The sequence below is a fragment of the Nerophis ophidion genome, linkage group LG10, assembly GCF_033978795.1.
Source record: "Nerophis ophidion isolate RoL-2023_Sa linkage group LG10, RoL_Noph_v1.0, whole genome shotgun sequence".
NCBI lineage: Eukaryota > Metazoa > Chordata > Actinopteri > Syngnathiformes > Syngnathidae > Nerophis > Nerophis ophidion.
In genome coordinates, this window is record NC_084620.1 from 61,843,468 (window position 1) to 61,861,492 (window position 18,025).

Here is an 18,025-nt window from a genome sequence, read left to right on the forward strand (position 1 = left end):
ACACAGATAGACAACATTCACACTCACATTCACACACTAGGGACCATTTAGTGTTGCCAATCAACCTATCCCCAGGTGCATGTCTTTGGAGGTGGGAGGGGCCTATCCCCAGGTGCATGTCTTTGGAGGTGGGAGGGGCCTATCCCCAGGTGCATGTCTTTGGAGGTGGGAGGGGCCTATCCCCAGGTGCATGTCTTTGGAGGTGGGAGGGGCCTATCCCCAGGTGCATGTGTTTGGAGGTGGGAGGAGCCTATCCCCAGGTGCATGTCTTTGGAAGTGGGAGGGGCCTATCCCCAGGTGCATGTCTTTGGAGGTGGGAGGAATCCGGAGTACCCGGAGGGAACCCACACAGTCATGGGGAGAACATGCAAACTCCACACAGAAAGATTGAAGATTGAACTCAGGACTACTCAGCACCTTCGTATTGTGAGGCACATGCACTAACCCCTGTTCCACCGTGCTGCCGGCTACTCAAATAAAGCAGGGGTGGGTGGCCATTACCTCGATCTCGAGCTACCGGTCGATCGTGGAGGGTGTGTCAGTCGATGGCCAGCCAGGCATTACAAAAAACAGACCTGATAATTAGCAATTATAAAACTTCACTAAAACGTCACTTTCGTCACTTGATTGACATTCACGGCACCCGAGGGTCCTGTGAGATGAAGGCAACGCGCCTTCATTTTAAGACTTACACACGGCTTCTCCAGACAGATTTGTATTTTGTATTTTTGGTCGAGTAATGCTCTTTCAATGTCTTGGCTTGTTGACCCCTGGTCTAGCCTGTGTGCTATTATGTGCTGAGCTGTTGTGGATCTGCTAGCTCCTGGTTGACCCCCATAGCCTACTGTGTTCACCTTTGGTGAATTACTTCTCTAAAATACAAGAAACTGGCTGTTCAGCTCCGGACAAGAAAACACACCGTATCGGAGCAATTAGGGATTTAAGACGCAAGCCGATATTATACAATACTTTTTTTCGGCTGGTATGAAACAAATATACAATATCAGTCTCGCCTTGGGAGACTTCTAATTTCCACTCGTTCTTCAAATCCACCCTAACAGACAAAATGAAAGAGAAACCAGTGTGAAAAATGCATGAACGTCCTTACTTGGTTCTTACTGTACATCTTTACGTACGCACACTTTGTACTTTCTACCGCACTCTGTTTGTTTTTATCGTCAGCAACAAAGACGATGATGACGCGACTTTAGTACAAAGTTTGAATGTCTATTTTTGTTTTCACAGCTGAACCGGGGCGACAAGAACAATCTCCAAAACCCAACTTGAAGAAGGTAAAGAAAATTCCTGTATTCTTAACAACACATTAATTAGTTTCTCTTTCAAAGAAGTGGAAATTAGGGGTGTCCCGAGTCGATATTGATATTGCACTGCAAAAACTGAAATCTAAGATTAAATATCTGAAAGAAGGTTGATATTTGCTAATTTTCTTTTTGTTAAGATAATTCTTCTCAAGGAAGCAGATTTGATGTTAGAGTGTTTTACTTGTTTTAAGTGTTTTGCTCCTAAATGATCTCAGTAAGATATTACAGCTTGTTGCTGAGATGTGATGACCTACATTGAGTAAAACATGCTTGAAACTAGAATATCAAGTGTTGCGAAGCTGTGTCATCAACACTAACAGGTCTAAAACTACTCTTTTAAAGTAATAATTTCTTATTGCAAGCATGAAAAAAAAAATCATGACTTTGACACAATTGTGTCTCATTTTAAAACAGATGACAGCCAAATGGACTTTGCTGTTTTATTTTCAAAGAAACAATAGAAAATACGTACTCATATAGTAGTACAGTTGTAACTAGTGAGAATATACTTATTTTAAGGTATTTTTTGGGTTCATTGAGGTTAGCTAATTTTACTTGTTTTGGAAAGTCTTGATAAGCCAAATTTTCTTGTTCTATTGGCAGATAATTTTGCTCAGTTCAAATAAAAAAAACCTAATTTTTGTTTGTTTTTTTCTTTTTTTTGAACACTGACTTTTTGCAGTGCGTATATTTGTTCGTTATCAAAAAGTATCTTCTGATGTGAAGTGAATTTAATTATATAGCACTTTTCTCTAGTGACTCAAAGCGCTTTACATTGTGAAACCCAATACCTAAGTTACACATTTAAAGCAGTGTGGGTAAAGTGTCTTGCCCAAGGACACAACGGCAGTGACTAGGATGGCAGAAGCGGGGATCGAACCGTCAACCCTCAAGTTGCTGGCACGGCCTCTCTACCAACCGCGCTATACTGCCCCAATGATATTAGCTTGCCTCTGCCATCTCAGATCCCTACTTGTCCAAAGCTGAACAGCCATTAAACATCTAAATGTACTCCAACAAGCAAACAAGGTTGGTCTTTTCTTGTATTTTAGCATAGTCATTTACAAAAGGTAAACATGGAAGCTAGGAGCTAGCAGCTACGTAAACACACAATAGCACATAAGCTAAACATACATATGAGTTAGACTGACCATATGTCCTCTTTTCCCAGGACATGTCATCTTTTGGGGGGCTGTCCGGGCGGGGTTTCTTAAATGCCTCGAATGTCCGGCGTTTTAAGTCAGGGTTGCGGCGTGTATTTTCAATGTACATCCAGGGCTGAGAAGGGGTTGAAAACAAAACGTATTGTGAAGGTGTGCGCACCCAGCAACATTTGTGAGGGAGGGACAGAGACAGAGAGAGTGAGGTAATATACTTGATCAACAGCCATACAGGTCAAACTGAGGATGCCGTACAAACAACCTTAACACTGTTACAAATATGCGCCACACTGTGAACCCACACTAAACAAGAATGACAAACACATTTTGGGAGAACACCCGCACCGTAACACAACATAAACACAACAGAACAAATACCCAGAAGCCCTTGTAGCACTAACTTTTCCAGGACGCTACAATATACACCCCCTGGCCCCTCCACTTCAACCCCAATTACGTCACATCAAATATTCCACTTTGAAAAATATTTTTGGTGGAAGATTTTGCATATTTTGTGTGTTTGCCATTAAAAATATAGTTTTGTCTGACAAAAAGGGGCGGAAAACAAACTAAAAACCACATTAAAAAAACTGAAACATTTTGAAATGAGGGATTGATGTAAAGTTGATGTAGACTCCAGAGATTTAAGCCTTAAATATAAAAAGTATGTATGCCCTGACACAGCATTATCATCATTTCATGACCCAAGCAAAACACTTTGTACACTTTTATACTGAAATAAATACACCTACAACTTTTTAAATACAACATAGAAAAAACTATCAGCAGCGATAAAGTTTAGATCCATGAAGGAAAGAAGAAAGTGAATGAATGTTTATAACCGAATACATTTACATATGTATACACATTTGTCTTCTTTTTTTTAATTATTATTTCTTTTAATGAATTAGTAACGTTTATGACAACCTTTTTCCAAAACACAATATAGAATGTGAGATATAACAGGACAATGCATACATTTATCATTTGTTTTCAAAACGCTTACAAAAAAGTGGGACCCCTAAAATGTACTGTGGGACCCCATTATTTTGACTTGATGGGGTCCATGGGACCCCATTTTGAAAATTCCTATTGCCAACACTGCTGTCAACAGAGAAGAAAAAAATGCTTTATTTAAATAAATATATTATTTATACAGCAAGTTCAAGTCTCCTCTCTGAGCTGCCACCTTACCGTGGTAGAGGAGTTTGCGTGTCCCAATGATCCTAGGAGCTATGTTGTCCGGGGGCTTTATGCCCCCTGCTAGGGTCTCCCAAGGCAAACAGGTTCTAGGTGAGGGATCAGACAAAGAGCAGTTCGAAGACCTTTATGAAGAAGAAAAAGCATGGACCCAGATTTCCCTCGCCCGGACGCGGGTCACCAAAGCCCCCCTCTGGAGCCAGGCCCGGAGGTGGGGCACGATGGCGAGCGCCTGGCGGCCGGGCCTGTTCCCATGGGGCCCGAAGAGGCAACGTGGGTCACCCCTCCAATGGGCTCACCACCCATAGCAGGGGCCATAGAGGTCGGGTGCAATGTGAGCTGGGCGGCAGCCGAAGGCAGGGCACTTGGCGGTCCGATCCTCGGCTACAGAAGCTAGCTCTCGGGACGTGGAACGTCACCTCACTGGGGGGGAAGGAGCCTGAGCTAGTGCGCGAGGTAGAGAAGTTCCAGCTGGACTCACTTCGACGCACAGCAAGGGTTCTGGAACCACTTCTAGAGGGACTGGACTCTCTTCCATTCTGGCGTTGCCGGCAGTGAGAGGCGACGGGCTGGGGTGGCAATTCTTGTTGTCCCCCGGCTCAAAGCCTGCACGTTGGAGTATAACCCAGTGGACCAAAGGGTAGCCTCCCTCCGCCTTCGGGTGGGGGGACGGGTCCTGACTGTTGTTTGTGCTTACGCACCAAACAGCAGTTCAGACTACCCACCCTTTTTGGGAGCACTCAAGGGAGTACTGGAATGTGCTCCCCCGGGTGATTCCCTTGTCCTACTGGGAGACTTCAACGCTCACGTTGGCAACGACAGTGAAACGTGGAGAGGCGTGATTGGGAATAATGGCCGCCCGGATCTGAACCCGAGTGGTGTTTTGTTATTGGACTTTTGTGCTCGTCACAGTTTGTCCATAACAAACACCATGTTCAAACATAAGGGTGTCCATATGTGCACTTGGCACCAGGACACCCTAGGCCGCAGTTCCATGATCGACTTTGTAGTTGTGTCATCGGATTTGCGGCCTCATGTTTTGGACACTTGGGGGAAGAGAGGGGCGGAGCTTTCTACCGATCACCACCTGGTGGTGAGTTGGCTGCGATGGTGGGGGAGGATGCCGGATAGACCTGGGAGGTCCAAACGCATTGTGAGGGTCTGCTGGGAACGTCTGGCAGAGTCTCCTGTCAGAGAAAGTTTCAATTCCCACCTCCGGAAGAACTTTGAACATGTCACGAGGGAGGTGCTGGACATTGAGTCCGAGTGGACCATGTTCCGCAACTCTATTGTCGAGGCGGCTGATTGGAGCTGTGGCCGCAAGGTAGTTTGTGCCTGTTGGGGCGGCCATCCTAAAACCCCTTGGTGGACACCAGCGGTGAGGGATGCCGTCAAGCTGAAGAAGGAGTCCTATCGGGTCCTTTTGGCTCATAGGACTCCGGGGGGAAGTGGACAGGTACGGACAGGCCAAGTGGTGTGCAGCGTCAGCGGTCGCGGAGGCAAAAACTCGGACATGGGAGGAGTTCGGGGAAGCCATGGAAAACGACTTCCGGACGGCTTCGAAGCGATTCTGGACCACTGTCCGCCGCCTCAGGAAAGGGAAGCAGTGCACTATCAACACCGTGTATGGTGCGGATGGTGTTCTGCTGACCTCAACTGCGGATGTTGTGGATAGGTGGAAGGAATATTTCGAAGACCTCCTCAATCCCACCAACACGTCTTCCTATGAGGAAGCAGTGCCTGGGGATTCTGTGGTGGACTCTCCTATTTCTGGGGCTGAGGTTGCTGAGATAGTTAAAAAGCTCCTCGGTGGCAAGGCCCGAGGGGTGGATGAGATCCGCCCGGAGTTCCTTAAGGCTCTGGATGCTGTGGGGCTGTCTTGGTTGACAAGACTCTGCAGCATCGCGTGGACATATTGGCCGGTACCTCTGGATTGGCAGACCGGGGTGGTGGTCCCTCTCTTTAAGAAGGGGGACCAGAGGGTGTGTTCCAACTATCATGGGATCATACTCCTCAGCCTTCCCGGTAAGGTTTATTCAGGTGTACTGGAGAGGAGGCTACGCCGGATAGTCGAACCTCAGATTCAGAAGGAACAGTGTGGTTTTCGTCCTGGTCGTGGAACTGTGGACCAGCTCTATACTCTGGGCAGGGTCCTTGAGGGTGCATGGGAGTTTGCCCAACCAGTCTACATGTGCTTTGTGGAGTTGGAGAAGGCATTCGACTGTGTCCCTGGGGAAGTCCTGTGGGGAGTGCTCAGAGAGTATGGGGTATCGGACTGTCTTATTCAGGTGGTCCGCTCCCTGTATGATCAGTGTCAGAGCTTGGTCCGCATTGTATGATCAGTGCCAGAGCTTGGTCCGCATTGCCGGCAGTGAGTCGGACACTTTTCCAGTGAGGGTTGGACTCCGCCAAGGCTGTCCTTTGTCACCCATTCTGTTCAGAACTTTTATGGACAGAATTTCTAGGCGCAGTCAAGGCGTTGAGGGGTTCCGGTTTGGTGAACGCAGGATTAGGTCTCTGCTTTTTGCAGATGATGTGGTCCTGATGGCTTCATCTGACCGGGATCTTCAGCTCTCACTGGATCGGTTCGCAGCAAAGTGTGAAGCGACCGGAATGAGAATCAGCACCTCCAAGTCCGAGTCCATGGTTCTCGCCCAGAAAAGGGTGGAGTGCCATCTCCGGGTTGGGGAGGATACCCTGCCCCAAGTGGAGGAGTTCAAGTACCTAGGAGTCTTGTTCACGACTGAGGGAAGAGTGGATCGTGAGATCGACAGGCGGATCGGTGTGGCGTCTTCAGTAATGCGGACGTTGTACTGATCCGTTGTGGTGAAGAAGGAGCTGAGCCGGAAGGCTAAGCTCTCAATTTACCGGTCGATCTACGTTCCCATCCTCACCTATGGTCATGAGCTTTGGGTTATGACCGAAAGGATAAGATCACGGGTACAAGCGGCCCAAATGAGTTTCCTCCGCCGGGTGGCGGGTCTCTCCCTTAGAGATAGGGTGAGAAGCTCTGCCATTCGGGAGGAACTCAAAGTAAAGCCGCTGCTCCTCCACATGGAGAGGAGCCAGATGAGGTGGTTCGGGCATCTGGTCAGGATGCCACCCGAACGCCTCCCTAGGGAGGTGTTTAGGGCACGTCCAACCGGTAGGAGGCCACGGGGAAGACCCAGGACACGTTGGGAAGACTATGTCTCCCGGCTGGCCTGGGAACGCCTTGGGATCCCCCGGGAAGAGATAGACGAAGTGGCTGGGGAGAGGGAAGTCTGGGCTTCCCTGCTTAGGCTGTTGCCCTGACCTCGGATAAGCGGAAGAAGATGGATGGATGGAAGTTCAAGTATCATTGGCAAATGTTCACCTAGTCTTGGCCTTGGCACGCATATATGAGTCCTCATTTTGGGATTTCACAATATGCTCAGCCTAATGTAAGTGTCATTGCTCTTTTCTTGTATTTCAGCATAGTCATTTACAAAAAGGTAACCATGGAAGCTGGGAGCTAGCAGCGACATAAGCACACAATAGCACATAATCTAAATATACGTATAAGTGTCACTGATTAAACAATATTGCAGTTGAAACTGCACATTTGCCAAGCCCTTTGAGGCATTTTTGACTAAGGGCTGAATGAATAAACTGTAATTGGCCGAAGTGGCTGGGGAGAGGAAAGTCTGGGCTTCCGTGCTTAGGCTGCTGCCCCCGCGACCCGACCTTGGATAAGCGGAAGAAGATGGATGGATGGCTGAATTAAAATAATTATCGTTGCATATTGCTTACAGTGTGTGTGCGTGTGTGTGTGTGTGTGTGTGTTTGTGTGTGCGTGTGTGTGCGTGTGTGTGTGTGTGTGTGTGTGTGTGCGTGTGTAGGAGTGTTTGTAGAAGAGGCTGAGGGTGGAGAAGCAGAGTAGGAGAGCGCCACAGTGGGAGATCTTTGCTGGCGAGGGCGGTCCCTGCAGGCGATCGACACGCCATGTCCTCCCCCACTGCGACGGCGGGAAACTTGGAGCCGACACGGCAGCCAGTGGAAAATGTCAGCAGTAGGGGTCCTGACCCGTGGGAACGTGACGAGGCGTTGGCCCGGATGGAGATCATCGTGCTGAGCGTGGCCTTCGTGGCGGCGACGGTGGGGAACGCCAGCATGCTGCTAGCGTTGCGAGTGAGCCAGAGGAAGCCGTCACGCGTGCACCTGTTCATGACGCACCTGAGCCTGGCCGACCTGGTGGTGGCCTTCTTCCAGGTGCTGCCGCAGCTGTACTGGCAGGTCACCTTCCGTTTCCGCGGCCCGGACTTCCTGTGCCGTGGCGTCAAGTTCCTGCAGGTGGTGGGCATGTTCGCCTCGGCCTACGTGACCGTGGCCATGACCGTGGACCGCTACGTGGCCGTGTGCCACCCGATGACCACCCTCAACCGACCGAAGCGGCGTGCGCGCGCCATGATAGCGTGCGCGTGGGCGTGCAGCCTGGCGCTGAGCACGCCGCAGGTCTTCATCTTCTCCATGCAGGAAGTGTACGCAGGCTCGGACGTCTACGACTGCTGGGCTGACTTCATCGAGCCCTGGGGTATGCGCGCCTACACCACCTGGATCACGGCCGACGTCTTCCTGGTCCCCGTGGCCGTGCTCGTCACCTGCTACGGCTTCATCTGCCGCGCCGTGTGGACCAACGGCAAGTGGAGCTCGCGCGGGCGGAGCATGCCGGCCGTGTCCCGCGGCAAAGTCCGCACGATCAGGATGACGCTGGTGATCGTCCTCGCTTACGTCACCTGCTGGGCGCCTTTTTTCAGCGTGCAGATGTGGTCCGTGTGGGACGACAACTTCACCTGGCACGGTGAGTCACGTGACAGGAAGTCCATTAGGATCACCTCATATTGTCTTCACTCAGCATTTGTGTCCATGTGCTCCAAAATGTCATTAATAGCACATGTTTTTACAATTTAAAAAAATGTGCAAGTTATACAAACCCCGTTTCCATATGAGTTGGGAAATTGTGTTAGATGTAAATATAAACAGAATACAATGATTTGCAAATCCTTTTCAAGCCATATTCAGTTGAATATGCTACAAAGACAACATATTTGATGTTCAAACTCAAACTTTTTTTTTTTGCAAATAATTAACTTAGAATTTCATGGCTGCAACATGTGCCAAAGTAGTTGGGAAAGGGCATGTTCACCACTGTGTTACATCACCTTTTCTTTTAACAACACTCAATAAACGTTTGGGAACTGAGGAAACTAATTGTTGAAGCTTTGAAAGTGGAATTATTTCCCATTCTTGTTTTATGTAGAGCTTCAGTCCTTCAACAGTCTCTGCTGTCCTATTTTACGCTTCATAATGCGCCACACATTTTCCATGGGAGACAGGTCTGGACTGCAGGCGGGGCAGGAAAGTACCCACACTCTTTTTTTACAAAGCCACGCTGTTGTAACACGTGCTAAATGTGGCTTGGCATTGTCTTGCTGAAATAAGCAGGGGCGTCCATGAAAAAGACGGCGCTTAGATGGCAGCATATGTTGTTCCAAAACCTGTATGTACCTTTCAGCATTAATGGTGCCTCACAGATGTGTAAGTTACCCATGCCTTGGGCACTAATGCACCCCCATACCATCACACATGCTGGCTTTTCAACTTTGCGTCAATAACAGTCTGGATGGTTTGCTTCCCCTTTGGTCCAGATGACACAATGTCGAATATTTCCAAAAACAATTTGAAATGTGGACTCGTCAGACCACAGAACACTTTTCCACTTTGCATCAGTCCATCTTAAGAAGCCGGCGGCGTTTCTGGATGTTGTTGATGAATGGCTTTCGCTTTGCATAGTAGAGCTTTAACTTGCACTTACAGATGTAGCGACATACTGTATTTGGTGACAGTGGTTTTCTGAAGTGTTGCTGAGCCCATGTGGTGATATCCTTTAGAGATTGATGTTGGTTTAGGGTACAGTGCCGTCTGAGGGATGGAAGGTCACGGTCATTCAATGTTGGTTTCCGGCCATGCCGCTTACGTGGAGTGATTTCTCCAGATTCTCTGAACCTTTTGATGATATTATGGAGCGTAGATGTTGAAATCCCTAAATTTCTTGCAATTGCACTTTAAGAAACGTTCTTAAACTGTTTGACTATTGCCTAGTGTGTGAATGTGAGTGTAAATGTTGTCCGTCTATCTGTGTTGGCCCTGCGATGAAGTGGCGACTTGTCCAGGGTGTACGCCGCCTTCCGCTCGATTGTAGCTGAGATAGGCGCCAGCGCCCCCCGCGACCCCAAAAGGGAATAAGCGGTAGAACATGGATGGACATAGGCTCACGCAGTTGTGGACAAAGGGGTGTACGTCGCCCCATTCTTTCTTGTGAAAGACTGAGCATTTTTTGGGAAGCTGTTTTTATAGCCAATCATGGCACCCACCTGTTCCCAATTAGCCTGCATACCTGTGGGATGTTCCACATAAGTGTTTGATGAGCATTCCTGAACTCAGTATTTATTACCACCTTTCCCAACTTATTTGTCACGTGTTGCTGGCATCAAATTCTAAAGTTAATGATTATTTGCAAAAAAAAACAAGGTTTATGAGTTTGAACATCAAATATGTTGTCTTTGTAGCATATTCAACTGAATATGGCTTGAAAAGGATTTACAAATCATTGTATTCTGTTTATATTTACATCTAACACAATTTCCCAACTCATATGGAAACGGGGTTAGTAATTGTTTCCCACTATTCACTCCTTCCCCCGAATGGGAAGTTGCCCCTAGCAAGATGGCTGCCACGTACACACCTGGCATGGTTGCTCTATCACACTGGCACATGTAACTATCTATGCATGCCTTCGACCAGGATGATGTTATCCACGTGAGACAAGTCCTTCATCTCCGCCTCCTGCAGATTCCGACAACATGCCGGTGACTCTCTCGGCGCAGCTGGCCAGCCTCAACAGCTGCGTCAACCCGTGGATCTACTTGATGTTCAGTGGGCACCTGATGTCCGACTTCGCCAGGCGACTGCCTTGCTGTCGCCGCCTCGGCACCAAGTTTGCTCGTCCCAATTCGATCAGCAGCCCCCGGTCGAGCACGCAGCTGTCCCGCTTGCAAGGTCCGCGCCTCTCTGAGTCACACACGGCGAAGACTGCGCCTCCTCCGTGTGATGCCAAAGAACCAGCTTGAGGGGAAGCTGCAGGTATTTTGTCTTATCGGGCCGCCATAGAAGCAGTGCTGATGTGTGCGTTACTGTGTGGTTTGTGCCTGCTCTGCTGCAGACAGGAAGGCCCTGCCGACGGAGACCACGACAGCGGAGAAGATCATTGGCCGGCCCTCCACCCTCCTTAGAGGTCATGGCTCGCTCTCGCTGCCTCGACAAAGAAAATCCTGCCAGAGGCCTCTCACCCCGATCAGCACTTGTTCAAGCTACTGACAAGAGGTTTCGGTAACACAAGATCAGGACAAACACAATTAAACAGTTTTTAGGATATTGAATCTGTCCCAATAGGTCACATTGATTTTCACTTTTGCACTGGTATTTAACATTTTATTTATTGTTTCTTTTAACAGAGTAGCCACCAATGTTTTTGTCATGCTGTCATGACAATAAAGTCTTCTATTCTATTCCATTCCATTCTATTCTTTTCTATTCTTATTCCACACTCCTACTGCACAATCAATACTCATATCCCACAACAAATACTCCCGTTCCACACTAAGATTCCACCGTAAATACTCTTAACTTGCAATAAGTACTCTTATTCCTCACTCTGATTCCGCAGTCAATACTCCTATTCCGCAAAAAAGACTTACATTACACAATAAATACTCTTATTGAAAATGAATACTCTATTTCAAAATAAAGTAACATGATTATGTTATCATTGCAGGGCCAATACAGATAGACAACATTTATACTGTGTGATTTTTTATTCTATTTTATTAACATTCCTCACTCCTATTTTTCCTGGACCTGAGGCATGAATACTGTACTCTTATTCCACAACAAATAATCCTACCTCGCAATTAATACTCCTATTCCACACGCGTATTCCACAATCAATACTCTTATTCTACAATAAACTCCTATTCCACACTCGAATTTCATAGTAAACACTCTTATTCTGCAATAATGGTAAATGGTTGTACTTGTATAGCACTTTTCTAGCCCTTTTTAAGGAGCCCAAAGCGCTTTGACACTACTTCCACATTCACACACACATTCACACATTCACACACACATTCACACATACACATTCACACATTCACACACACATTCACACACACATTCACACACACATTCACACACATTCACACACACATTCACACACACTTTCACACATTCACACACTGACGGGGGGAGCTGCCATGCAAGGCACTCACCAGGACCCATCAGGAGCAAGGGTGAAGTGTCTTGCTTAAGGACACAACGGACGTGACTAGGATGGTAGAAGGTGGGGATTGAACCAGGAACCCTCAGATTGCTGGCACAGCCACTCTACCAACTTCGCCACGCCGTCCCCATAATCACTCTTGTTACCACAATCCATACTCCTATTCCACAATAAATACATGTATTCCACAATACACACTCTTATTCCAAATTAATACTCCATTCCAAAATAAAATTTAGATAAGTATTTTAATGTCTTTTTTTTATATTTTATTTTATTAAGATTCCTTCCTGCCCATTCCGAAATAAATACTGTACTCTTATTTTACAACAAATAATCTGACTTCACCATAAATAGGACTATTCCACATGCTTAATCCACAAGCAAGGCTCTTGTTTCACAATAAATAATCATATTAATGTATAAGCGCATTTCACGTTCTTATTCCACAATCAATACTCCTATTCCACTATAGACACTCTTACTGCACACTTGTATTCCACAATAAATACTCTTATTCTGCAATAATAACTCTTATTCCACAATAAATACTTTTATTCCATTCTTTTATTCCACAATAAAAACTTGTATTCCACACCCAATTCCACAATCATTTTTTTAATTCCAAACTAATACTTTACTCCAAAGCAAAACTTAAATATGTATTATTAATCTATTCTTTTAGTTGATTAAAATTCCTCACTGCTCATTCCGCAATAAATTCTGTACCTACTTATTCCCATACAAATAATCTGACTTCACAATAAATTCCACATGCTTAATCCACAATCAATGCTCTTATTTCACAATAGTCTTAATTAATAAGCTTATTCCACGTTATCATTCCACAATCAATACTCCTATTCCAAAATGGATGCTCTCACTGCACACTTGTATTCCAAGATAAATACTCTTATTCCACACTCGGATTCCACAAGAAATACTCTTATTCTGCAATAAATACTCTTTATTTCACAATAAATGCTTTTATTCCTCGCTCATATTCCACAATACTTGTATTCCGCACTCAATTCCGCAGTAAATTCTGTAATTCCAAATGAATACCATCAATCCATCCATTTTCTACCGCTTGTCCCATTATTGCTAGTTGAAAATTGTAATACTTTATAACCCAAAATGTTTTTATTTTTAATCTATTCTTTTAGTTTATTAAAATTCTCACTGCTCATTGTGCAATAAATAATGTACTCTTATTCCACAACAAATGATCTTACTTCACATCAAATAAGCTTATTCCACAGTCACTGCTCTTATTTCACAATAGCCTTAATAATTAGAAAGCTCATTCCACCTTCTCATTCCACAATCAATACTCTTATACCACCATGAGATTACACAATAAATGCTCTTATTCTGCATTAAATACTCTTACTCCACACTCCTATTCCACAATAAATACATGTATTCCATAATAAATACTCTTATTCCACAATACTGTTAATGTGAAATAATTACTCTTATTCATGACTCTGATTTTACAATCAATACTCTTATTCCACAATAAATACTCTATTCCAAAATAAACACTCTTATTCCACAATGTTTATTTATTTTGTATTTGTTTTTACTTTCACCGTACTTCATGAACTGATGTGTATGTTTCCCACAGTCTGCAGTAACAATCGATTGTATGCTCTTATTCCTACTTTACATGCGGGCCATTCCACTCAGTATCTGACATTTGCATTTCCAGGAACTTAAATATATAAATGCAGAATAAATGAAGTGTAAAATGCATGCTTACAATGGCCTACATGTGCTGCACATTTAGATTACATTCAACACTGGAAGGATAGCATTTGTATATATTGTTTACATATTGGCCCTGTGATGAGGTGGCGACTTGTCCAGGGTGTACCCCGCCTTCCGCACGATTGTAGCTGAGATAAGCACCAGCGGCCCCCGCGACCCCAAAAGGGAATAAGCGGTAGAAAATGGAATAAGTGGTAGAAATTGGATGGATGGATGGATGTTTCCATATTTGTGTTACTCCTTATTCGAACTATACTTTTATGCTTTTGTTTCTTTTTAAAAAAACTAACAAAAAAAAAAAATAATGAGGTGGAAATATATACTTTACTCGTGTTCCTGGGTTGTTCCGGTTACCCTAACTAAAAATGTTAGTTGTTGTGGAATGTTCCACAAGCCACGTGGTCCACAAGAAGTTGAACCATTCACACACTATAAAATGTTGGGTTAAAAAATAACCCAATTTTAGCCCAACTGCTGGTTCAGAAAAGGACAAACCCCTTATTTGAGTTATTTTAACTCAACATTTTGAATTAATTTTTCAACACAACTTTTGCGCTGAATTATTTAACCCAAAAGTTGAGTTATGATAACTTAATGTTGGGTTATTCCCAACCAAACTATTAGCTTGAATTTATTTAACCCAAAAGCTGGGTTATGCTCACTAAAATGTTGGGTTATTCCAAACCCAACTATTGGTTTGCGCAATTTAGCGCTCCTTGACCCAATAGCTGGTTAAATATTATAAACTGTACTGCTGGTTTGTCCTATTCCTTCACAACTACAGTTAAAAGTTCTTTTTATTTCATTCAAATATACTCAAAATGAAGATATGAGTGACATAGAAGTTCTATACAGCACACTCAAATGTTTTCATGTACATAAATTGTGTGATTGTAAGTAATGTTAATGAGATAAATCCTTAATAAAATTACCTTCAAGTAAAAAGTACATTTTTAATTAAAAAAAAGCCTTTTACCCAAAATGTTACTCATTGAAAAACCACCCAAACATGGTTGATAGTTTTGAAACCCCAGAAATTGAGTTAAAATAATAGCCTTATAAACCCTAAAATCGGATTGCTCGTCATAGAAATGATTCCAAAAGTTAACCCAACACTCGCAACTCATAAATTGGGTCATGAAAATAACCCAGCATTTTTTAGTGTGCACATCCTCTGCAGGCCATGAAGGAGGAAGTTCACTCATCTATTTTTTTTAGGTATATTCAATGATATTTAAATTATAAATAACATCTAGATCCACTCATCTATTGCACCGAGGGGAGGGTCCCACATCTGTGATTACCTCCAAGGTTGAGTTTTTCCCTGCCCTGATGTGGGATCTGAGTCGAGGATGTCGTTGTGGCTTGTGCAGCCCTTTGAGACACTCATGATTTCGGGCTATACAAGTAAACATTGATTGACAACTGCGAGTTAAAACCTCAGCACAGTCCTGTTACCAACATATATATTTTTTATATTAAAAAAAAGTGAAAATCACTGCTTGGTGTAAACATGCTATTAGCATAAATGTCATGTGACTACAGTGCATTTATTTACTAAAAACTCACCTGAAGCACTCAGTCGTCTTCCACAAATACGTCGTCTTCAACTTTGTAACATTGTACAAAAATGAAATAAAGATGTCTGAGATGGAACAATACACATTATGAGTAGTTTTGTATTCTTTTGTCACGTTTAGAGGTGGAAAAGACCATCTTTAGAATTAGTTTTGAGAGTTACAACAAGGAAACAGCACTTTGCCATGTACTGTCAGTGTTTTCTGAGCAACACTTTCCTCTAGTGACAGGACTTACAATGATGGACTTGGACTGTGCCCAACTTACTGCAAGCCACCTGGAGGAAAAGAAAAGGAAAAAAGTCGCAAAGGTCAAAAATCCACCGGAGAGGTTCCATGTAAGCACACCGTGCCAAAGACTTTCTGTTAAGGAGACAACTTCCAAAGCTGACTTCAGTAAGTGTGACTGCCAGCGTGCACGTTGACTTCTTGCTGCTACAACACAAACTAAACAGGATTCATGTACTCTGGTTTTATTGTACAACACTGAAACTACGAATGCAGGCTTATTTAAAGGTTTAGATGATATACCTAGATGATGTACGATGTACTATTCAACTGTTTAGTTTGGAATATGTTAAAGTAACAACACATTTTTGGAGAGTTTGTCCACTTTTTGAACAGAAGAGTAGACACCCTTGTTTTTTTTTCCTTTGTATTTTTTGTTTTTTTTTAAATTCTATAAACCTTCAATTACAAACTGCAACCTTTACAAACAATTGAGAAATAATAATAATCAAAATAAGTACAATAACAGTAAAAATCAGCAACAGGGGGTTGTAAACTCAATAATAAAAAAAAAAATATATATATATATATATATATATATATATATATATATATATATATATATATATATATGTATATATACACACACACTAAAAAAAGTGACTTTTTGGTGCTGTAAACTCTATTAGAGTAACTGTCATAATTTATACCTAATATTTTTAACATTCAGTAAGAACTAGAGTTTCTTAAGTAAAATTAAACATTTTATTAACGTAATACATGAACTATGGGGGAAGAGTAAGTTTTACTTATGTTTCCTCATACCATTTAAATGTTTAATAGTTGTACGTACATAAACCGAAAAATATTACATAAACTTTACTCTGAAAATTTAGTGTAGAGCAGTGGTCCCCAACCACTGTGCCGCGGCCGCTGAATCATTTTGTATGAAGTTTTTCTCATCACACTCAGTTTTATACTACATGTCATTATTAAGCAGATGGGTGAGAAGAGGTTTTAAAATTATTAGCGCGCCGGCAGCTTTTCAAGGAAATACGGTATATAAAATTTACTTAAAAGTTTTGAGTAAAATGATGTTCCTGCTGATGAAAAACAAGTAGACTTTACCTAATTTGTTTAAAGAAATATAACTTAAAACTTGGATGTAATTAAGTAACTGTTACTTAATATCTTCACAACTGTTATGTTATATAGTAAGTAGAATGTACTTTATGTTATATGGTAAGTAGAATGTACTTTATGTTATATAGTAAGTAGAATGTACTTTATGTCATATAGTGTACTTGATACTGGCAAGTGAGTGTTACTTGGTATTGCAGCATTAAATTTTACTTAAATCATTTGCGTGCAAATACAATAATTTTTTCAAGTAAATCTTATGAGTTATTTTTTTCAGTGTATGTTTATATTAGGGGTGTGGGAAAAAAACGATTCGAATTTGAATCGTGATTCTCACGTTGTGCGATTCAGAATCGATTATCATTTTTAAAAAATCTATTTTTATTTTTTTTTATCAATCCAACAAAACACTACACAACAATACCATAACAATGCAATCCAATTCCAAAAGCAAAGCTGAGCCAGCAACACTCAGAACTGCAATAAACAGAGCAATTGAGAGGAGACACAAACACCACACAGAACAAACCAAAAGTAGTCAAACAAAAATGAATATTATCAACAACAGTATCAATATTAGTTATCATTTCAGCATAGCAGTGATTAAAAATCCCTCATTGACATTATCATTAGACATTTATATATATATTAAAAAAGAACAATAGTGTCACAGTGGCTTACACTTGCATGGCATCTCATAAGCAATCAGTTGATAAAACATTGTCCTTTACAATTATAAAAGCTTTTTTTTTTTTTAAATCTACTACTCTGCTAGCATGTCAGCAGACTGGGGTAGATCCTGCTGAAATCTATGTATTGAATGAATACACAATCCTTTTGAATTGGGAAAATATCGGTTTTGAATCGGGAATCGCGTTGAATTGAAAAAAAAAAAATCGATTTTGAATCAAATCGTGACCCCAAGAATCAATATTGAATCGAATCGTGGGACACCCAAAGATTCGCAGCCCTAATATATATCCATCCATTTTCTACCGCTTATTCCCTTTCAGGGTCGCGGGGGGCGCTGGCGCCTATCTCAGCTACAGTCGGGCGGAAGGCGGGGTACACCCTGGACAAGTCGCCACCTCATCGCAGGGCCCTAATATATATATATATATATATATATATATATACTCCGGGTACTCCGGCTTCCTCCCACTTCCAAAGACATGCACCTGGGGATAGGTTGATTGGCAACACTAAATTGGCCCTAGTGTGTGAATGTGAGTGTGAATGTTGTCTGTCTATCTGTGTTGGCCCTGCGAT

General features: G+C 43.1%; 1 protein-coding gene across 2 annotated transcripts; it reads left to right on the top strand.

Moving 5' to 3' along the window:
• The first annotated feature begins 1,241 nt into the window (after positions 1-1,241).
• LOC133561118 (arg8-vasotocin receptor-like) lies at positions 1,242-15,408 on the top strand. 2 transcript variants are annotated; one of them, XM_061914355.1, is made up of 4 exons: positions 1,242-1,292; positions 7,558-8,501; positions 10,553-10,843; positions 10,923-15,408. In XM_061914355.1, the coding sequence occupies exons 2-3, from the start codon at positions 7,646-7,648 to the stop codon at positions 10,828-10,830; spliced, it is 1,134 nt and encodes a 377-aa protein (XP_061770339.1). In that variant the 5' UTR covers positions 1,242-1,292; positions 7,558-7,645; the 3' UTR covers positions 10,831-10,843; positions 10,923-15,408. The 2 variants fall into 2 exon arrangements, with proteins under 2 accessions (XP_061770339.1, XP_061770340.1); XM_061914356.1 differs by having other exon boundaries at positions 1,245-1,292; positions 7,543-8,501.
• Positions 15,409-18,025: the final 2,617 nt, after the last annotated feature.